General features: G+C 48.3%; 1 protein-coding gene across 1 annotated transcript; it reads left to right on the top strand.

Annotated features, from left to right (window-relative positions):
- Positions 1-863: 863 nt before the first annotated feature.
- Positions 864-12,433, top strand: LOC111767483 (equilibrative nucleobase transporter 1-like). Its single transcript, XM_023654075.2, has 9 exons — positions 864-1,005; positions 1,229-1,321; positions 3,888-4,027; positions 5,173-5,267; positions 6,366-6,539; positions 6,761-6,880; positions 10,265-10,451; positions 11,110-11,233; positions 12,317-12,433. The coding sequence occupies exons 1-9, from the start codon at positions 955-957 to the stop codon at positions 12,416-12,418; spliced, it is 1,086 nt and encodes a 361-aa protein (XP_023509843.2). The 5' UTR covers positions 864-954; the 3' UTR covers positions 12,419-12,433.
- Positions 12,434-23,579: the final 11,146 nt, after the last annotated feature.

Genomic DNA, 23,579 nt, shown 5'->3' with positions numbered 1-23,579 from the left:
CTAGTTACAATTTAATAACATTGTTTTCCTTTCATTGTATTTATTTTTACTATTCCTTTCTATTCTTGACAAGCAACATGAGTTGCTTTTCATTTACAGTAGTGATACAAAGTTTCCTTTAAAAATAATAGATTTCTTTTGGATAAAAGGGAGTCAACGTGAAGAAAACATTTTAACAAATAATAGGATGGGCATGGGTTATGGCCCAAATCAGGAAAGAAGTCTGTAGTTTGGAAAGACTAATTTATTAAGGGCTCCAAACTCCCGGCATTTTAATTCTGTTATCATCCAACACTTTCCAGACCTATCGTAGTAGTTTGTTTGCAGGTCAGTCTGTTCAAGGGTAGGAAGTATGCTTAACCCATCCTTCATTTCCAATGCCAAGCACAATGCCCCATGAAGGAAGTGCTCAAGTTTGATGAACAAAGGAAAGAGTCTGTCCCATTTTCTCACTGAGGTCTGCCAACACCCCATAAGGCAGCAAGAGGAGGGACTGTTATTCCCATTTCACAGATAGGGTCACTGAGTCACAGATTCAGAATCCAACTCAAAGTCATGCAGTGAATAAGAAGGTGGGCTTGGGGACGGAATCCAGACTTCTCTCCCCACAGTGTCAAGGATGAATAGAAGGGGCTGTTTGTAGTTGAATGAGAGAAGTGAGCAGTGGCTTCACTTCGAGTCTATCTGGAGACATCCAGGTCTGCCACAGACCAAGGACCATCTTTGGTGGGGAAGAAGGTGGCTCAGGAGACCTCTGCAAGGACATTTGGGGGAGCCTGGACCAGTACCGTAAGACCTCGAAGGATGCTAGAATTAGGGCCCTGAGCCCGGGATTGTTGGGAATTTGGAGCAAGTAGGAGCCAGAGTTTGGGGTTCCATGTTTGGGTTGCACTATGATACTGCCCCACCTCTGGTTTGATTGTTCCAGAATCAGCCCTGCTCCTCTTCCTGGCCATGCCCATGCTCACCGTCGGGGGAATCCTGTTTCTGATCACCAACCTGCAGGTGTGAGCCTGCCCTCATCCCAGGCACCTGGCAGGAGGGTGGAAGGAGGGAGAAGCACTTTTCCACATTGGCTACCTTAAATGGGGTTGGCCCAGGCCAGGGTGGTAGCTCCTGGGGTGGAGGGTGAGTCTGGGTGTCATGAAGGCCTAGAACATGCTGGGTGCATAGGAAATATTTATTTCATGAATAAATAAGTGATTCAGGTTGGTCACATTCTCTCCAGGTGGGAAACCTGTTTGGCAAACACCGCTCAACCATCATCACGCTCTACAATGGAGCGTTTGACTCTTCCTCGGCAGTCTTCCTTATCATTAAGGTAAAAAATATGGGGTCAGCCCATTGGCCGAGTGGTTAAGTTTGCATGCTCTACTTGGGCGACCCAGGGTTTCGCTGGTTTGGATCCTGAAAGTAGCCATGGCACCGCTCATCAGGCCATGCTGAGGTGGCGTCCCACATAGCACAACCAGAAGCACTCACAACGAGAATATACAGCTACATACTGGGGGGCTCTGGGGAGAAGAAGAAGGGGAAAAAAAAAGAAGATTGGCAACAGATGTTAGTCCAGGTGCCAGTGTTAAAAAACAAAAACGAAAACATAAAAAATAGTAATAGCCAACATTTATTGAGCACTAATATATGCCAGACACTTGTCTTGTGAATTTTACATGATTTCTTTCCATCAAACTTTCTGCAGCTAGAAAACATGAGACTTGAACTTGAGCCCAGGCCTGTCTGGTTCTAGAGGCTGAGCTTGTAACCATTAAACTCCTTCTTCACACTCCTGTAGGATTTTTGCACGGAGGCTAGGGGAAGTCATGGCCATGATGTGCCCGGGCCAGCGTTGGGCAGAGGCTTGGGGCCCTTTGCAAGGGGGTGTTTGCGCCTGTGAGCTTCTGGGTTGGACAGGGAGGTGGGGGGTGGCTCGTGGGAGCAGCAGGGGCAGACACAGAGTCCTCTCCAGCTCTCCTGAAGGCCGAGGTTAGTGATCAGGGGATGGGCTGTTGCCAGTGCTGTTAGTAGCCCACCTAGCAGCCATTCTCCCTTCTTCATTGCTAACATTTCATCTGGGCAGTGGTGTGCCCAGCCCAGGGGATGAATCCTGATTGATCTCAGCCAACTGAGGCAGTCCTTTTCCTCCTTGCTAATGAGAGTAGAGGTGGGCATATTCTCCAGTCATTGTTAGTGAGGTGAAGGGGTTGTATTCACGAGGACTTTAAGGATATTTCTCTCCTTGTTGGAAGATGAAAGCAGAGCAAAAAGAAAGCCTTCCTCCCTGGTCCCCCTTTCCACCCTTCCTCTTTGAATGTTGTGGCAACTGTTTGAATGTTTGAATATAGCTGGATGTGTGACAGCCATTCTGTGATTATGAGGCAACAAACTGGAGGACAAAAGCTAGCAAACTAAGGATGAATGAGTGAAAGGAATAAAAGAATATGAGTCCTTGACACCTGAAGCCGACCAACTTGGGACTTCCCTCTGGGCTTTGTGTTAGGCCAGAGGCAGCTGGCACAGCCTGTGGGCCAGGGGCAAGAGAAGAGGATCTCTGGGAGTCACTATCCAGATATGAAACTATCTTAGTACTGTGAGCACCTGGGCTTGGAGGGTCGCCCACAGGCTGAGCCTTGGGGCACGTACTCAAGCCTTTCTACCGCTTGTGCAAGAACCGCTTTCCAGGTACTTCCTCCTTCCCCTGGATGTGCTTCCCTTTCTCTCTTCCCTCTTTGGAGTTGGAAGGAGAGAGAGCGAGCCAGAGCAGGAGCTGGAGATCTCCGTTTAATCTGACCTTGCTGCTGCTTACTCTGACCTTGAGCAATTCCTTGTGCCTCTCTGGACCTCAGTTTCACCCTCTGTAAAGTGAGGAGGTTGGGCTAGGTCAATGGTTTTCAAACTGGGTGTCGAAGAACACCGAGGGGTTCCCTTTGATGTTGTGTTGGTCACCAAGGAGAATAAGGGGGAGGATGACAGGGCCACTCCCCACTGATACGTTTCATAAGTGTAATTTCTGTGTAAAATTCTGTTTGAACAAAAGGACTTTGCTGCCATTAAAAAAAAAAGGCAGCAGGCTGGAAGATCTCTGAGAAACTTCACTTCACTAGGAGGCTCTATAAGACTGTGGGGATGGATAATACACTGCCTCCTCTGCTGCTGGTTGGGCCCTGGGGTGACAGGGAGGCTATGTGTGTACGAGGTGTAATTAATTAGCTTCCAGGGTGGAAGGCAACAGCCTGTACCAAGACTCATTCTTAGAAACTGGGGTTCCAGCTCCTGCTTCTTACCCGGACTTTTCTTTGGTGTGGTAAAATCTATAGAATAAAATTTACCGTCTTAACCATTTTTAAGTGTATGGTTCAGCGGCATTAAGTTCATCATATTGTTAGGCAAGCAACACCACCATCCATCTCCAGATTGAAGTCTTTTCAATCTTGTGTAAGTGAAACTCTGTCCCCATTAAACACTAACTCTCCAGTATCCCACCCCACCCAGCTCCTGGCAACCACCCTTCTGCTTTCTGTCTCTGTGAATTTGGCTACTCTAGGGACCTCATCCAAATGGAATCATGTAGTAGTTATCCTTCTATAACTGGCTTATTTCACTTAGCATGATGTCCTCAAGGTTCATCCATGTTATAGCACGTGTCAGAATTTCCTTACCTTTTTTTGTTGTTGTTGAGGAAGATTGGCCCTGAGCTAACATCTGTTGCCAATCTTCCTCTATTTTGTATGTGGGACACCACAACAACATGGCTTGATGAGCAGTGTGCAGGTCCATGCCTGGGATCTGAACCCACAAACCCAAGGCTGCCAAAGCAGAGCATGTGAACTTAAGCACCATGCCACTGGGCTGGCCCCTACACTGACTTTTTTCCACTCCTTTATCTGCAGCTCCTTTATGAACAGGGCATCAGCCTCAGGGCCTCCTTCCTCTTCTTCTCTGTCTTCAGTGTCTGGCATGTTGGGCGCACTTTCCTCCTGCTGCCCCGGGGGCACATCCCCTACCCGCTGCCCCCCAACGACCGCTATGGGTAAGCACTATGACCTAGCGATTGTGGGCCAGAGCCCCCCATGTGACCTAGGACGGAAGCAGGGGATGGGAAAGTCGTGGTCACAGTAGGGCAGAGGAAACCTGTCACAGGAGAGGAAGACCAGAATGGGTGTGTCAGCTGGCAATTGCTGCATAACAGACTACCCCAGAACTCAGTGGCCTGAAACCTTAAGCATTTATTATTTTTCCTGTGTCTGTGGGTAGCTGAAGAGTTCTACTGATCAGGGACAGACTTGGATGATCTTGACAGGGCTCATTCTTGCCTCTGATCATCTAATGGGCTAGCTAGGCGCTGGCTTGTCTAGGATGACCTCACTCACACGAGTTTTATTCTGGAGGTCATTGGGGGTGACAGGGATGTCTGGGACACCTGGCTCTCATCCTCCGGCAGGCTGGATTGGGCTTGTCCATGTGGTGCTTCCAGGGTTCCAAGAGAGAGAGTGCAAAAATGCACAAGCTCTCTTAAAGTTCAGGGCTGGAATGAGCACAGCATGATTTCTCTTGCATTCTCTTGGCTGAGGCAGCTCACATGGCTCAGTGAAGATTCAGGGGATGGGGAAATAGTCAGAGCTGCAAAATTCCATTGCAAAGCGTGGAGAACAGAGGAAGTGAAGAAATGTGACCCTTTTTGCAGCTCTTCCCCACAAGCAGTAGAGGGAGAGCTTTCATTTGCTGCTCACTTACTATCTGCCAGATCCCACGTGCTCTCTGATTTCGTCTCACCATGATCCTCTCAGATAGATGGGCTTATCTCCATTTTCCAAATGAGAAAAATGGGGGTCGGAAGGGTTATGTCTGAGCCATGTTGCCACAGCCAGGAAGAACAAGAGCTAGGATGTGAACTCAGCCTCTCCTACTCTTCCCACGCCTCCAGTGGTTCCCAAACTTTGCTGGGTATCAGAATCACAGAATCACTCAGAGATCTTCAAAAAATCTGGAAGTCTGGCTGCCACTCCCAGACACTTTGATTTAAATGGTCTGGCTGTGACTTGGGCTTCGGGGTTGTTAAGAGGTGATTTCACTGTGCTGTGAAATGGGGGATCCTCTGCACTATTCCCTTCAGCCTGAGACTCAGGCTCAGCTCACAGCCCTTGGGCTGGGCTGAGGGGACTTCTGTTTCCACAGCCTGTGCTCTGGGAAGGACAGCAGGGAGGAGGAGCAGAAGACAGTGGAGTCCAAAGAGCTGGAGGGACAGTCGGAGTTCGTTTCGCCAAAGGAAGGTGAGCCCTGCTGGTGAACCCAGTTCCCTTCAGAACCTGGTCTTCGTGGCGGCCGACCTGGTCCCTCACCTCCAGAGCTCCCCTAGAGACTCAGTCAGGAAAGGTCAGGTGGAGAAAGGACCTGTGGGGTCTTCTCGACCCCCTCACTTTATAGAGGGTCCAGACAGGGGCAAGACTTTTGTTTCTTTTCTCCTTTCTGTCCCTCTCTTCTTTCTCTCATGTCATTATCACACTACCCCCTGAATTCCATCTTCCATCATTTTCCTTCCTGTCCCCCGACTCTTCAGTCCTAAGTCTGCCTTATTTGTCCCCATTTCTGCAGGTCTCCTGGGTCTGCCCTCTCACTGTTCCATTTCCATCACCGCCTCTGTTGCCTCCTCATCTCTTTGGGTCTTTGGTTACAAACATCACAATCCCTGCTGGCTGAATTAGAAACAGGAACAGGATTCTGGGAAGCTCACAGAATCAAGGGAAAAATGAACTTTCCAGGCTCCAGGATGAGCAGGACCAGATTACGCCTGGGGGTCCCAGTCGAAAGTCACAGCCAGTCTGCCTCTCTAGGGAGAACGATCGGATTGGGCCACCCTGGCTGAGGAACAGAATGCTTAATTCACAGGCCCATCTGGACCATGAGGAAAAGGGCAGGGGAAGATTTCCAGAGGAAACCAGGATCCTGGTACCAAAAGAGAGGGGATGCAGAGCAGCTGAGACAACAGCTGTCAGCCACTAACCCACATCTCATGTCTAACTTTCTCCTCTCCATGTCTTTTTTTCCACCATCCTGGCTGAGAAAGATCAGGAAAGTGTTAGTGCAAGAAGTGTCATTGAAATCAGACTGTGAAAGACAGATCAGATTTCAGTCGATGAGAAGAACATGGGGAAGGTCATTCAAGGTGGTAGGGCCAGAATGACCAAGGCGTAGAGGTGAGCATGTGCCACTTGCGGGCAGCTCAGAGAGCACGCTGGATGAGTTCTGGGAGGTAAGAATACAAGGTGAACGTGGACCTCAAACTGTTCCATTAAGGCCTCTACACTGTTGTTCACCCCAGTGTTCCACTTTCCTTGTAATTCATGCTCAGATCCTCCTTTCTCCATCAGAGTTTCCAGATCCAGGGCAGCAGAAGGAGCTCCACTCTTTCTGGAGCTACGCTTTCTCGCGGCGCTTTGCCTGGCACCTGATGTGGCTGTCTATGATACAATTGTGGCATTACCTCTTTATCGGCACCCTCAACTCTCTACTCACCACTTTGGCCAAGGGAGACAGGGCACTAGGTATGTGGCGGGGCTGGGAGGCATCCCATCTGTGCATCCCAGTTGGGGACTTGGAACCTCGAGCGGTGCGGGGTGCTAAGCCCAGTAGGGCTATGTGCTCCAGAGAAAGGTCTGAGCAGGGATGTGGGGAGGATGGTCGGTCAGGGCAGGGTGGGAGGGTCCCCTCCTGTAAGGCAGTCCTGGAAATTTCTTATCTCTCAATGCTTCTCTGCTCTCTGCAGTCAGCATCTACACAAATGCCTTTGCCATCACTCAGTTCTTTGGAGTGCTCTGTGCCCCCTGGAATGGCCTGCTCATGGACCAGCTTAAACAGAGGTACCAGAAGAAAGCGAGCAAGACAGGTGAGACCTGGGCTCGGGAGCATCAGGGAACCAGGAGAGGAGAGATCATTTATCTTCATGCCCATCTTCTCTTTTGTTCTTAATCTTTTTCTACTTGCATCCATCCGTCTATCCCTCCATTCATCTACCCATCCATCCATCTGTCTGTCTAACCACTAGTCGCTGAGTGCCAGTTATGGGCCATACGTAGTCCAGATTCAGCAACGGACAAGACAGCTATGTCCTTGTCCTCAGTCTAGAGAGTGGAGAAAGACAAGTCATTAGGCATTACAATCCATGAAGTAAACCCACAGGGGGCTGTGGGGACACAATAAGGGCACATAACCTGTTCCAGATGAGGACGAGATCGGTGTATGGGAAGGCTTCCTGGAGAAAGTGTCATCTAAGCTGAAACCTGAAGGATGAGTCAGAAGTGAGGAGATGAAGAGGAGGGCCCTGGGAGAGTGGCCCAAGAATACGGTGGGCTCAAGGTTGTGAAGGAGAGAGGGAAACGTTGAGGACTCCGAGGACTCCCTTAAAGGGATTCAATGACTGGCTGGAGGTGTATTGGTTAAGCCTAGCACGCTCTGCTTCGGTGGCCCAGGTTAGTGGGTTTGGATCCCAGGTGTGGACCTACACCACTCATCAGCCCTGCTGCGGTGGCGACCCACATGCAAAATAGAGGAAGATTGGCACAGATGTTAGCTCAGGGCAAATCTTCCTCAGCAACAACTAAACAAAACAAAAAAACAGTAATTCAGGCTGGCCAGGGTACAAAGGAGTATGGAAGGGTCTGGAGAGAGAGCTGTGAGAAGGGGCAGGCTGTGCCCCATGCCGAGGAGCTTGGACAAGCTCCTTGGACATCAGTCGAGGAACAGAGGGGTGCTGAGGTATTTTAACCTGCAGGGGTTGGGGATGGGGAGGGACAAAAGTAGAGAGTAACATTTCTCCTATGACTTTCATCTACACCCCTCCCTGACTCCCCTGCCCTGCTTCTCCTACCCTGCTGGAGTGTTCTACAGCAAATCTCAGTCATCAAACCATTTCATCTGTAAATACTTCAGGTTGTAGCTCTAACAGATAAGCCCTCTTTTACTTGAATATCACCATAGTATCATTATCACATCTACAAAAACCCCTCAATGATTTCTTAATACCATCTACTATGCACTCTGCTCAAATTTCCCTAATTGTCTCAAATATGTCTTTTTACAGTTGATTTGTTCAAATTAAGAGCCACACACTATATTTGTTTGATGTGCCTTTTATGTCGTTTTAAATGTATAAGTGTCATCTCCCACATGCTTTTTGTCCTTGTTTATTTGTTGAAGAAATGGGGTGATTTGTTCTGTCACATTTCCACATTTTGGATTTGGCATCCTTTTGGTGTCATTTAAAATGTTTCTTTGGGTATTTCCTGTAAACACACAGGTTGGAAGCTCAAGGAGCCTCAGTTTAATAGTTTTGGCAAGAGTAATTCAGAGGTGGAGCTGTGGGCTTCCTAAGGGCTCCCGTCAGCAGGCCCCTGGTACCTATTGTCCTGTTCTTATCATGTTAAGATTGATCAATGGGCTAAGACATTGTCAGTCTCATCCACTTATTACAAAGTTTCCCATCGACTGTGCGTCTGATGATTGTAGCAGCCGTTGATGATCAATGCCTAGACCCATTAGTTTACTAGGGTTGCCAACTCGTGATTTCCTGTTTCCATCTTTCCTTCTGCTTTCAACAGCGAGAATTCCTTTAGAAAGAAAAACTTCCCCTTATTAACTATTTTGTTACCCTGGCATAAATGCTTGGTTTTTCTTCTTTTTACCAGTTTTGAGAATAATGAAGTGATGCCCTAGCAACTTCCAGGGGTGACTACTCATTGTTTCTCTTTCAAAGTCTCATTTTAAATGTACTTGATGTGTTTCAATCCATTTTCACCATGATTCTTTTTGATGTTCAAATCGTCACATCTTTGGCCATTGGGAACTTTACCAATCCAGTATCTGTGTCCTTTAGACATCATCCTGTTAGTTTTAGAGAGTGTCTTTACTTTCTAGCACAATGAGACGTTGACGTCCATCTGGTCAGGTATGTTTCCTATCCCAGACCTGAAACCAGCCGTTTCTCCAAGTAACCCTGGGTCCCTTTAATGGGAAATGGTATTTAAAGACTGTAGTCTGGATGCTAGCATTTCTAATTCTCCTGGGTTATCATTGCTTTTGGGCTTTGGATAGAATTAAAGCGTACATAATTTTTTGGAAGAAAAAATATATCATGAATGCCTAATAATGATACTTTAATTCAAATTTTACTTCCTTAATTTTACATTCGTATCTCTTTTTCTCTTCCTCTGAAAATCTTGGTTCCTAACAATACTATACAGACACACACATGTAAAGTATTTTAAAAATATGTTTTATATATTGTCACTAGTTTTAGCAATATCGATATTATTAATAACAATACTGTTGCTGAATGCTGTGCTTCTCTCTCTCTGTCCTTCCGTCCTTCCTTCCATTCTCCTCCTTAGCATATATCCCACAAGAGGATGTACAGTCAAATTAATGTTTTAAGAAACACCAACTTGACATAAAGTTTTGTTCATTGGTTTCATTTCGTTCCTGATTTTGGAGGATTGCTTTGCTTGTTCTCTTCCTATTATTTTAATTTAATTGAATTTTTAAACATTTGTATATCAAATATTTACATTTTCCCAAAGCCAAAAGCATGAAACAGTATACATTGAAAGAAGTTTAGATTTCCTCTCTGTTCCCTGCACCCTGTTCATTCACTCTGTCTTTACGCAATGATCTTTTTCTTAAAGACAGACTATATAGACAAGATTTCGCTTTCAGATAAAGGCCACATACTGCACGTGCTGTTCTGCAGTCTTCCTGCTGTGTGACTCTCTGTCCCGATGATGCTCCCCAGCAGGGCCTTCTCCTCACTCCTCTCATGCTGCCTAGTCATCCGAGACGGGGCTGTAGTACAGCCAAGACAGCTGTCCCTCCGGATGCCTGTTTGGATCGCCCCTATCTTTTGTTAGTACCTGTCATGCTACACAGACTGCCTGGCTACAGGTTGCAGGGACCAGAGCAGGAGGCCCTCTTAGGAGGCCATTGCAACTGTGTAATCTGTGAGTGAGTGATGGTGGTTTAAAAGTAGGATGAGTTGGTGGGGATGGAGAAGAGTGGATACATTTGAATGATAATTAGGAGGTGGATCATCAACATTCATTGATGGACTGGAGATGGGGCATGTGGGAGAAAGAGGATTCGAGGATGACCCCCTGGGTTTCTGCCTGGAAAGTTAGACGGATGGTGGTTCCTCCCTTTACCCAGATCTCTCTTGCCTCCTTCCTGCCCTCCATTGTGTCCGCCTCCAGGCAGCCTCTCCTCTTTACTTTTGGACCAGGTTTCTCAGCCTCGGCGGTGGCCCTTTGTTCCACGGTTCCTTCTCTGGCGCTGACGTCTCTGCTGTGCCTGGGCTTCGCCCTCTGTGCCTCAGTCCCTGTCCTCCCCCTCCAGTACGTCACCTTCATCCTGCAAGTGATCAGCCGCTCCTTCCTCTATGGGGGCAATGCTGCCTTCCTGACCCTTGCGTAAGTGGGCTTGGGGTGCGTTACATAATGGGGGACACACGGGGCAAAGGGAAGTGTGCTGGAGGTACAGAAATTGGGAGGTGAGGATGGGCCTGACATGGTGAGGTGATGGTGACAGGGCCTGGGAGCAGGCGTAGGGGTGGTGCCTGGAGGTGAGGCTGGCCGGAGGAGTAGAGTTTTCATGTACTTGAGCCTTCATATCAGCTCTCCCTCTGCCTCTGTTCTCTACCTGGTGAATGCATATTCACCCTCCGAGGTCCACTTCTGTTCCAACACTCCCAGGGAAGAGCTGGAAAGTGTCTTCTCTTATTTGTGCCCTGGGCACTCTATTCTTGCTGCCTTTGATGGTGCGCACATCATCTGGCATATAGTGATGTGTTTTTGTTTTCATCTTTTTCTTGCAACTTCCCTGGGGTGCAGCGTGTGTCTGGGTCCCTGCTGTTTTCCCACTGTCAAGCACAATAACTTCTCTGTGTTCTGTGGTTTGAAAGCCTGACCAAAGGCAAAGGGGAGTGGGCTGTATGGGTGAGGGTGGGTGAAGGCAGGCCGAGGACAGGGGAGTTGTGAGCAAGTACCTGACGAAGGCCCACCCAGATCAGGCCCTGCCTGGAGGGAGGGTCCCTGAGTCTCACTGGAACCCCATTTGTCTCTCTCCCAGTTTCCCTCCGGAACACTTTGGGAAGATCTTTGGGCTAGTGATGGCCTTGTCAGCCATTGTGTCTCTGCTCCAGTTCCCCATCTTCACCTTCATCAAGGGCCCCCTCCAGAATGACCCGTTCTACGTGAGTGTTGGGGGCCTCAGACCACCACGGACATCCGGATCTGGGTGACTCAATGGGCACCCAGCAGGGGGCGCCCCAAATCTGGCTGAGGTATTTCCTGCAGGAACATTGCTGCACACGGGTACATCCGTGGGCTTTCTTCTCAAACTAGGGTCATTGGGAGCACCCTGCCTTGTGCTGTGTGTACCTAAAACCACAGGGCTATCATGGGGTGGCTGCCCAGGGGGCCTACGTGCTTCAGAGATTTGGGGAGAAAATATTTTTTTATGTGTGTGGAGACAAGTAATCATATTCTAGAGGAGATCGCAAAATCCTCACAATGATTCATGAAAACCTAAGACTTCAAAGATATTTCCTGCTTGTGATGAGCACAGGCGGACCTTGGAATCGGCCCTAGGGATGTAACGTGCATTGGATTACACAGCTGATCTGAGTGGCAGGAGCTCTGTGCTCTCACCTCTGCATGCCCACACCGCCAGGGATGCTCAACCGCCCAGCGCTGGGAGGTGGGCGTGACGATCCAGCTGTTTGAACTAGAAGAAACAGAGGCTCAAAGATTTGGGTTGTGTAACTTGTATGTTCAGAAGCCCACAGCAAAGGAGCAGAAGTCCTTTGACTTTGAATTCAGTGTTCTGACCACTGCACAGCCCTTTAGCCTCATTTTGAAAAGATCAGCAAAGTGTAGAACAGGAGTTTAAATCAGTAATTGGGAGAAAAAAAAAAAAAGCCCTGAACTGAAAGACTGAGGAGAATTACTTGGTTGTGATATCGGAGCACCCTAACTGAATATTCAGAAGATATAATGCAGCTCTGGTCCCTCCGTCAGCTTCCTGTGTGACCCTGAGCTGGTCACTGAATACCGCCTGGGCCTCTCTTTCTTCCTCCATGAAATGGGCACAATATCCCTCCCTACCTGGCTCCGCAGGTCAGAATGAAAAGTAACGCACAGTCCTTCCTCCAGGCTACCAGAGTGTCTGAGTGAAAAGTGGAAGATAAACTAGGCGGAATTCTGGTCCCCTCATTGGTCGTGGGCATTGCTCAGAGTTCCTGGACTTCACCTCACTGCTTCCTGTCTCCCTCCAGGTGAACGTGATGCTGGTGCTCCTCACTCTTCGGACGTTCATCCACCCCTTCCTGGTGTACCGAGAGTGCCAGCGGAAGGAAGGCCCCCCTTTAATCGCTTAGTTCGGGAGCCCTCCCTTTTCCGCTCTGCAGATGCTTTTGCTAATCTTCCCCTACCTTTGAGGACCTCGTATCCAGAAAGTCTTTGCTCACTCAGGCTTCTTGTATTAAGCAGAAATTACTTTTTCTTAAAAAAAAGAAGAAACGTAACTGCTAGCTGAGACTTCTGATAGGCAGGACAAGAATGTCAATGCCAAGCTGATTGATACCATACAGATCCAAAGCAAAAGCTTGTGAAAGTTCTCCTTAGTCCCAGAGCAGGAAGCACATGGCCTTGGCAGATCCTTGACCCGAAGGGAGGTGATGTGATGGGAGAGGAGGTGTGTCACCTGCTTCTCTAGGCCTCTTTGGCCCTGAAGCCCATGTGTGCCTGGACCCTGTACCGCCAGGTAAATTTCCAGGTGGAGGGTGAGGTTGTCATGGCCTCAGCTACGCCCCCTGGCATTTGGAGGTGGTGCCCAGCTCTCCCTCAAAGGCACAGCCTTGGTTAGAGAGTGGCAGCGACAAAGGCTTGGTTAGAGAGTCTTGGGAGAAAGAGGAGAGACGGGGTGGGGTGGGGAGGCCCCTGGACCTGAGATCCAGCTCTGCCACTGTTGCTGGAGGCCCTTGAGCAGACCCTCCTCTGGGCTGAGCATCAGTTTTCCCATCTGTAAAATGAGAGGGTTCTGGAGTTGGAGGTTATTTCTGAAGCTAACGTTCTAGAAGGATTTAAGAGGAGTGGCAGAGAATCAGGCCACCCAGAGAGCCTTGGGCACCAGCTGGCCTGCTCGACTGAAGGATTTCTGACAAAGCCTCTTAGGGATGTTTTCCTCAACAAGAAGGGAGATGATGATTGACTTTGGGAATTATATAAAAATGTTCTTGGGAGAAGAATTTTGCAGAACAATCATTTCTTTCTGCTTAAGGCAACTACTGTTTCACCTCTTCAGCTTTGGGGATGTTGTGTGTGTGTGTGTGTGTTCCTCCCTCATGCCCCAGCTTCCTGGGGAGTGGACACAGCAGTGGAGTCGAGGAATCTGGCTTCAGCAACCTGATGTGGCAGCTGGACCCAGAGTGGGGTAGGAGCCTTCAGACTGGTATCCAGCTACCTGGTTCTAGGATGGGCTTGAGAAGCCCCTCCACCTCTGCACCCTCACCCCCTCCCAGGAGTCCCTTCCTTTGCCTCCTCTTCCTCTGTACCCCATCCTACTCCCACCAAATACTCCCCACCCCCAGCTGGAAGCACTAGATGGAATCAGAAGGGGCCCGGGTGAGTCTCAGTTCTGCCATCCAGCATCTGGGCAAGTCCTTTAACCATTCTGGATCACAACTTCCTCACCTGCAAAAAGCAATGAATCATTTCTATCCCTGAGGGCGACAGTGAGAATTTAACATAATTGCTACTGGGTAGCCTGTGGTGGGAGCAGGTGCACATTTGTTCCTTCATTTACTCATGACCAGAAAGGAAAGGGGTAGCAAGGAGGGAGAAGGGGAGGGACCTGGAGGGAGAGAGATGGTAGGTGGGTGAGATGGGACAATCTGGAATACACCAGGTGTTTTCTTCCACTTAGCCCGGAGACGGGCCAGGAGAGACTAGTGAGGGGGGAGGGGGCTGGCAGGCAGATTCATTCATCCAATCAGTCTGTCAATCAACAAATGTTTATGGAGCCTCTACAATGCATCAGGCACTGTCCTAGGTGCTGGGGATACAGAGATACACAAAGGGCTGAAACACAGCTCTTCTGTGAACAGCAGGAAGGGTAATTTCCAGGGGCCTGTGGACATCAGAGTGCTCATGAATGGCTTTCATCTTGGCTTGCTCCAAAACTTTCCATGGCTTCCTGCTGTCCATGGGGCAAAGCTCAGACTCCAGCCTGGCACTCACAGCTCTCAACAATGTGATTCCAACCACTCCCCTACCTTCCCCACCCTCTTCACTTCCCACCTCCAGGAGGACAGAATTCATTCTTGTGGACCAAGGTTCCTGGTCTGGGTGTCTGTGAGCACACCAGTTCCTCTGCGTGGTGGCTCCTCCCATCTCTGCTGGGGAAATTTGCCTGGTCTACTGGGGTCCTGTTCAAAATGCCATCTTCTCTAAAAATCTTTCCTTGGGCTCTCCAACAGCTCTGAGTTCTCGGCACTTGGCCACACCCTTTTTGGTGACTGGCACCTGCCTCTTTGCCTGATGACCTCTTCTCACCTGGACAGCCGACTCCAGGAGGCGGCATATGGGTCTTACCTGGCTCAGTGACTAATGCGTGCTTGCTGTCCACGTGGTGCTGGTTAGGGCTCGTTGAATGAATGATCACTGAATGAGTGAATTCTTTCTTGTTCTGGCCTCAGTGCCAACTGGAAGGAGAGAGCAGAGCACATGGGGGTGGGATGGGGCAGTGGGAAGAAGATGGCTTGGGGGGCCAGGCCAACCCTTTTTTCATCCCGGCTCTGTCACTAGTGTGACCTTGGATGGGCCACTTCACCTCTACATCTCAGTTTCTTTATCAGTATAAAGGGAGAAATAGACCTGCCCTCTGGACTGTTGCAAGGATTAGAAATTAGGTCAAGTGCCTAGCACATGGTAGGTACTCAACAGATGATAGCTATGATTGCAGTTAACATATTAAGTCAAAAAGGATGCCTAATGCCCATCAACTGGTGAATGGATAAATCAAATGTAGTACATTTATACAATGGAATATTATATGGCAATGAAAAGGAATGAGGTATTGACACAGGCTACGACGTGGATGAACCTTGAAAACAGTATGCTAAGTGAAAGATGCCAGTCGCTAGAGACTGCATACAGTGTGACTCCATTTATATGAAATGCCCAGATGAGGAAACTCTCTAGAAGCAGAAAGTAGATTAGTGATTGCCTAGAGCTGGGCAAGGTGGTAGTGAGTGCTAATGGGTAAGGGGTTCTTTTTAGGGTGATGAAAATTTTCTAAAATTGATAGTGATTGCGCAATTCTGAATAGACTAAAAGCCATTTAATTTTATACACTTTAAATGGGTGACTTGTATGTGAATATATCTCCATAAAGCTGATACTAAAAAAAGATGTCTGGAAAATTGCCGTAATCTTAAAGGTATAGAAAAAATCAATATATTTTCCTTGAGTTATAGTCTCAGAATTAGAATGGGATATTTTAAAATCATTGCGGTGCATTTAAATGCATTGAATTTAAATCAGAATTACCATTTTTTTGGAAAAGTTTCATTGGATTGAAAAAGATAAAAAATTGTGTTAAAAACTTGAAAAAAGGAAAAAGATGTCTGGATTCCTCAGCAAGTGCAGGAAACACTTGGATTCAGAGAGAGAGAACCACAGCTGTGTGCACAGCTGCCTCTTTCTGCCCCAAGAGCCCCTTGCTGCAACTTCTTCCTCAGATGGGACCAATTGCTCTTTTAAATGAGGAAGCAAGCAACAGGGGTTTCACAAGTTTTGGGTTCCTGGTGCAACCCTCCTCTCCAGCTCCAGCCTCAGCAGAGAGGAACTGGAGACAAGTCTTCCTCTCCACAGGCTGTGTGTCCGGGCGGGGCCTCTCCTGGGGCAGAGGACACTTCCATGAGGACCAGAGTGCCTGCCGTTTAAAGAACAGCTGGACAAGTAGAATAAAATAAACAACAGCTGACAGCCGGAATCAGGAACTCTGTGTGACAATCTCCTTTCACCTGCCGCATTTTACAGATGAGGAGAGTTAGGCTCTGAGCAGCAAGTTATGTCCAAGAGCATCTTCTGGCGCGTTGTGGAGCTGGCGTTTAGACCCAGATTTGTCTGTCTCCTAAGGTCACGTTCATTTTAGGTGTTACCTTCTCTTTACATTCATTCTTACGTCAGAAAACATGTGGTGGTTGTAAAAGAAGTCAGAAAACAAAGAAGTACATGAAAAACAAATATCATTGTTAACTGCACTGCTCAGACATGACCATGGTTAACTCCTTGGTATGTACGCCTCTCTTCATGTGACTATGTGTGTGATAAGGGAAAGGATCTCATAGACTTTTCTTTGTCATCAAATAGTCGTCCAAAACGTGATTGTAAGTGGCTGCTTACAAGCCCATCTTAGGTCGATGTCACATTTTATTTATCCCCCACCCACCCCGTCCTGGGGGCTCCCCTCACTCACATCTTGGGACATTGGGCCCGCCCCATTCTGTTCCCCCTCTGCTGCCTCAGCTGGCGTCGGGGCTGCCTCCTGACAGGGAAACGTGAGCGCAGCCTAGGTCAGCACACTGGAGAGTGTGCCTAATAGTTGAACTCAGGGGGCCAGATGTTGCCAGAGAGCCACCTTTGGAGCTTCTAGAGATGACGTCCATCCATTCATCATCATGTGTGAATCTGGTGCTAGCTGTTGTTCAGCCAAATGTGTTGGCTGCCCGCTTCCCAGGTGCTGTCGACCCTCTTCCCTAAATTTAAAGCTTGGGGCAAAGACCCCAGTGGTTCTTCCTGGAGCTCCTCTTCCTGCCAGACCCCCAGCGGATAGATGATCCCCAAATGTGCTGGGTGTGACTCCAGGGCACAGAGAGGATGCCTCCTCTAACATTCTTTGGAAAAGACACTGCATCCAGGTATCAAGGCACGGGCTCCTATCCGTCCGTTCTTTGGCGATGACAATTTCCTGGCTGGGACATGTCTGACCCCTCCTGGGCACACTGCAACCCACGTCTCTCTGCACAATGGGGCTGACTTACTGGCAGGTTCATTAAAACCAGGGCCACAGCTTGTGGTCTCACCAGCCCCCACTCCAGGGGTTTTGATTTCTTTTTTCTAAACTCACGCATGTGCTTATCGGCCTCTCAGCATTCTGTTTCCTGAGTCCACTGTTCCCTCCCAGGCCTGAAGGTGGACTCAAGCAGTAGGTGCATGAGAAAGCCTCTGGGCTTTGCAAGCGCTGGCCAGCTGTGTGACCTTGAAGAAACCCTTAATCATGTGGAGCCTCAGTTTCCTCCCCTGTAACGGAGAAAATAAGTACCACTGGGACTCGTAGGGAGGACTAGAGAGAACATTTGGGAATAATAGGTGGAGGCAGCTCGGGCTCTGCGGCTGGATTGTCCAAAACCAACCTCCAGCTCTTCCCCACACAAGGTCTGAGACTGAGATTCATGGTACCTCAGTTTCCTCACTTGTAAAATGGGGATAACGGTAGGACTACATCATGGAGTTGTAAGGATTAAGTCAATCAGTGAATGTAAATCACTTCAAACAGGACATACAAACCACCTGGCATGTGTGACTGTGGATGTTATCGGTACAATCTGAGATCCCCTGAGGGGAGGGCAGCACAAGGTCTGTCTACATTTCACTCCTGGTGGAGCCTGGAATGTCACCACCTGGTTCAGGACAGAAACCACTCTGCAGGCATCTGCCCAAACTGGTTTCTGCCTAACAAAACAGCCTAGATTCTCTTGTAGCCTTTAGAATGGGAACATTACGAAGGCAAAAAAAAGACTTTCTAATTACCCCAAATCTTAAGCCAAAGTCAATGAAAATCATCAATCTTCATATCCAATTTTTGTACTACTCTGTTTCTCCAGGAGTCAATGCGGAAAACCCATGAGCACAGAAATGGGAATCATCAGGGGCTGGGCTGTACATTCCTTCAGGAGCCAGGGGCTTGGGGTCAGAGATGGCTGGGGCTGGGGAAGAGCACAGGCATGCAGCCCCGCATTTCCTTCTCACCTTCTCAGGCTGCTTGTCCCTGACCGAGTCATAGCCGCTCAGTTGCCTTTGTCTCCTCACCTGAAATGGGGGTATGGAGCCCACCTCAGAGAGTAGTAAGGATAAATGAGACTCCACATGAACAGCGCTTGGCCCTGGCACACAGTGGGTCCTCAATTAAGGGCAGCTATTAATTTATATTATATATAAAAAATCACATTAAATCTCAAGGGCACCATTTACAAGTGAACTGGTTTAGTTTTCCTTACTTGGAATGCACTCACCCAACCCGTAGTTAACTCCTACAGTTCCTTCACCTCTCTGCTCAGACTTTCCTTCTGTTCTGTTAACTAGAACAGATTTTCTTCACACCAGGCACCTCTCCTGCATAGAGCTTGTCACAGTTACAGTTTGACATAGGATGAAAAAGAGTTAATGTGTGTCTGCCATTAGGCTGGGAACTGCATGTGGGAATTAACTGTATCTTTGTTTACCCACTGTATCCTCAGGGCTTTGCACCTTACCAGGCACAGAATGGAGGCTCAAGAAATACTGGATATATAAGGGACACACACAGATACGCACACACGCAGACACACACGCACACACACACAGACACAGAGAGAGACACAAGGAGTGGGGGAGAAGGAAGGAAGGGAGGGAGGAAGAGAAAGAAAGAAAAAAAGAAGGGAGAGGGGCCGGCCAGGTGGCGCAGCGGTTAAGTTCACAAGTTCTACTTCGCTGGCCCGGGGTTCGCCAGTGTGGATCTTGGGTGTGGACAAGGCACCAGGGGGTAGGACAAGGCCACGCTGTGGTAGGCAACCCACATATAAAGTAGAGGAAGATGGGCGCAGATGTTAGCTCAGGGCCAGTCTTCTTCAGTGAAAAGAGGAGGATTGGCAGCAGTTAGCTCAGGGCTAATCTTCCTCAAAAAAGAAAGGAAAGAAAGATGGAGGGAAGGATGAAAGGGAGAAGGGAAGAAAGGAAGGAAAGAAGAAAGGAAAGAGCCTCTTTAGCCCTCCACCACTCTGATATTTCTGTTCCCCCACTCACAGGGACTTGTTTGCAGAAACTGCAGGATGACATGAGCCAGAAGGTATTGGAGAGGGTTGGGATGTTTCTAGGGGTGTCATGTTGGGCAGGCATAGAAGGATGTATGGTTTGGGTCAGAATGCTGTCCTCTTACAGCTGACCAAGAGAGCATGGCCTATTTAGGAGGAAGACCCTGAGGTACCCAGCCCCTCTCCCCCTTTGGGGCCCTTCAGTCATCTCCAGGAGTCTCCATGGGGCCTGACAGCAGCTGCTGCAGTGATGGTGTGTGGCCCGCCTGGTGCTGAGCCCAGCAAACCTGAAAGCCCACTACACCAATAACCACAGGCCAGCCCACCTTTCTTGTTCATTGCCGAATCGGTGAGTTGGTTTACATCCCTAGGCCCTCACTGCCTGGGCGCAAACCTCCCTTGCTGTGTCTGTGAGAGCCCCATGCCTGGGCTATTCCCACCAACTGAACCTCCCATTCCAGCTCTGAGCTTCCAGCTGGGGAGAGCAGAGCTATAACTCCAGGTGCTTATGACTTGGTTCCTCAATGGTGGGGCTGTGACTTGTCCCACGCAGTGATGAGTACATAGAAGATGCTAAGAAAACCTCTCCTCGTGGATGACAGATGAGTTCGAGTTCTTTTTCAAGCTCTGTCATTTGCTAGTTTGTGAAATTTGGACCATCGCTTAATCTTTCTGAGCCTCACTTTCTCTATGCCTAAAATAGGGATAATATTCAGGATTGGTTGTTGAAGATCTACCATGTGTCAGGCACTTAGTAGATTATTGTACAACCACCTTCTCAATTCATCCTCCCCAAAGCCTGAGTGAGGTTGTCATCCTTAACTCACAGATGGGCAAACCGAGACTGGGAGATAAGGTGTCTGCTGAAGTGGGCCAGCTCCTGAGTGGCAGAGCCAGGAATGGAGCCAGGGTCTTTCCCATTCCAAGGAGCACCTTCTTCCTGTTTCCCATATCGTCATCTGTCCCACTAACTTACAGGGTTGCCATGTGTGTCGCTTACGTTAGAGAATGACCGTCAGTGCTTTGTGCTAGTCATTTGCCACCACGGGGTGAGAGGTGTGAAGGGTAAGAGGGCAGGCTCCCATTCAAATCCTGGCACTGACGCTTACCTGGAAAGTAACTTAACCACTCTGAGCTTCAGTCTTTTATCTTTAATTTACGGATGACAATGGTACTTGCCTCATAGAGTTGTTTAGAAGATTAAATGATACGGACAACTTAGCACATAAAAAATGCTTCCTAAATACTAGTTGCTGCTGTTGTTATTGTTATTAAAATTCCTGCCTAAGATGTCATTTCAGGGAGCTTCTGCCCCATTCAGTCTGTGACACTCTTCAACAAGAATTGCCTTTTGTCGTTTATCCACTCATTTGGCAGACATGAATTGTGCCCCGAGCGTGTTTCTAGGAGTGTGGAGGTACCAGCGATCCACAGGTGAGTATGCCTTGGTCCACTGAGGAAACGAAATCAGAAGAAAGCTGCAGTGAGATGGAACAGGGACTGAGGTAGAAATAAGCCTTGATTAGACTCTTTTCTACTTCTCTCTGGGAGAACCAGGGCAGGCGTCATAGAAGAGGCAATCCTTGGCTGAGACATAGATGAAGAGAAGGAGTAAGCCCAGTGGTTATGGAAGAAAGGGCTTTCTGGGCAGATGAAATGATATGAGCAAAAGCATGCAGGCCTGAAAGCTCATGGCATGTTAGGGAAATAGCAGGGTGTTCAAAATGATTGGAGCACAATGTGTGTGTGTGTGTGTGTGTGTGTGCGCGTGTTTGGGGAGTTGAGGAGGTAGAGCAAGGGCTCTCAACTGGGGGAATTTTGCCCCTGGGGGGACATTTGGCAATGTCTGGAAACGTTTTTGATAGTCACAATCTGGGAGGAAGGTGCTACTGGCATTTAGTGGGTAGAGGACAGGGATGCTGCTAAACATCCTACAATGCAGGGGAGGACCCATACAACAAAGAAGTATCCAGTCCAAAGTATCAATAGTGTCAAGGCTGAGGTAATTAGGGGTCAGACCATGAAGAGAGCATCTGCCCAAGAGCAAGAAGAAGAAATTGAAAAGTGTTGGTGTGATTAGCTCTGGGTTTTAGACAGCTCATTTTGGTAGCAGTGGACAACACATCAGAAGTGGGAGAAGGTGGTAATCCTGGAGGCAGGGAAAGTAATTTGAGGGTCATTGAAATGATCTAGGTGAAAGATGGTCAGCCATTGTTTAGGAGAGAGGCAGAGGAAATAGGGCTGGGGGGGGGGTAGACAAGGTGGGGAAGAGAGAGCACTGTGACTTATGGATGCATGGGTGATGGAGCAGGGCTGGTCAAGGATGGTCCCTGAGTCCTGGCTTGGGGATCTGGGTGCAAGGGGATGATTTCTCCTGAGAAAATGACCACAACTAGAGGCGCAGATTTGTGTAGGTGCGCGTGAGTGTGTATGTGGGTGGTGAGTTCAGTCTGACGCATGTTCAATTTTTAATGTTCGTGGGACATCCAGGTTGGGAAGCTTATTGCGTGGCTGTATATGTGAGTCTGCAGCTGGGGACCTCACTTGGTGAGGAACAGGTCTGGGGCTGGAGTTTGGGAGTGATCAGCATATATTTGCTAGCTCGAGACATAGGTGTAGATGAGATAGTCCATGGCGGAGTTAGGAAAAAAGAGCACCGAGGGATGAGGTGATTACCAATATTTAAGTTTCCAGAAGAAGAAGGGGAGCCTACTAGTCCCAAACTGGGAAGAAATAACCAGAAAAGTTGCTAAGAAAGGAGATAGCTTTTAAGAAGGAGGAAGTAAAGATGTATTGTGTATGACAGAGGTCAAGTAGGATAAGAAATGAAGAGTGTCTGCTGGTTTTGGCAATTGGGTGGCCAGTGGGGACCTTGGTAAGAGTAGTTTCTGTGGACCAGCGGGGTGGACAGAAAGTAGATTACTACAGTGAGGGGAGTAAGAGTGGTTTGAGGAACTGACCGGCAAGTGTACGTTGCTGGAGGAGCTGGGCTTTGGTGCAAAGCAGAGAAGCCACCTCATTCTTCGATTTAACCTTCAGGAAACACCAAATCATCCATATCTTGGCTTAAATTCCAGCAGTATCCTGGTCATGGTTGGGCCCCTAGAAGTACTTCCCACTACTCCTCTGTCTCTCTTATCCTGTCTGTCAGTCCTCCAGAGCCCAGTCCAAGTAAGATCTCTTCAAGGAAGCCCTCTCTGACTGCCCTTGCCCTTAATGTGACTCGGGTAGCAGTGGAAGTTTGCATCTTCCAGTTTATGTAAGTGCCATCCTTCTAGATTTCCACTCAATCCAGGGCCTTGTCTTACTGACTAATAGGTTCATTCTGTTTGCCATGCTTTATCAGCTACATGAAGCCTCCCTGAGAGTAGAGACTACCTCTGAGTGTTTGTTGAATGAATGAATAAATGAATGAATGATCCAGAGCACACAGCCTGGCCCAGGATTGTGCCTATGGCAAGTGGAACTCAGAAAAATACCTGTAGAATCAAAATTAAGGGACTTAGACTCTGACCTAAGCTCAGCTGGACTTTCTCTAGGGGATAAAGCTGAAGTTGATTAATCAGTTGATTAGTTATTTCAACATATAATCAAAAACTCTACCCAATAATCTGGATAGAGTCCTAGGCAGTGAACAAAAAAGACAAGGTCTCTGTTCTCATGGATCTTTCTTCCTACTGAGGAGACAGACAATAAACAAGAAACTAATAAACAAAAAAGATGATATCATTTTGGTAAATGATCTGATGGAAATAAATGGGAAGATGTGGGACAAAGTAACTAGACACGAGAGTGGGATGAGTAGGCTTCTTTATGTAGAAAGTTCTCAAAGAAGGGTTCTCTGAAGAGGCAACCTTTGAGCTGAGACCTGACAGATGAGAAGGAGCTAGTACAAAAACTCTAGCTTGGCCAATGGGGCTGAAACCAGTATGACTAAGGTCACCCATACCAGTGAGGTTGGACAAGCAGACAAGAGCCAGCCACGAGGAGCCTTTCAGGCAGTGGTAATGAGTTTGGATTAATTGCTAGTGCAGAGGGAAGACATTGAATGGGAAGCATGGGGATGATGGGCTCTGATGTGTGTTATCAAACATGGCAGCTTGGGCTAGGGAGATGGCAGCAGAAGTCAAAGTAGTAGACGGACTGGGGATATATTGAAGAAAGAAGGTGGTGCAGGGGGAGGCACTGACTGCAAAGACACATTCCTTCCAGCCTTGTGTGTAGGAAGTCTCTGGGAGAGGAGGTGCCTGGAGAAGAAGGAGGTGCCTGGAGGGGAAGGAGGGTAATCTCACGGAGGGTGCAGGAAGAGCACTGAACTGGGATTCAGGGCATCTGAGTCCAGTTCAGGGAACTTTACACATCTGAGACATGGACCATGGACTGGATCACCTCTAAGGGCCCTTCCAGCGCCAGTATTGTTGGTCTATGTCACTCGTTGGAGCATCGAAATGGGGAAGTGTCTGAG

Source organism: Equus caballus, chromosome 12 (assembly GCF_041296265.1).
Source record: "Equus caballus isolate H_3958 breed thoroughbred chromosome 12, TB-T2T, whole genome shotgun sequence".
NCBI classification, from domain to species: Eukaryota; Metazoa; Chordata; class Mammalia; order Perissodactyla; family Equidae; genus Equus; species Equus caballus.
The sequence above is the reverse complement of the archived record's forward strand: the minus strand, read 5'-3'. Positions and strand labels throughout refer to the sequence as shown.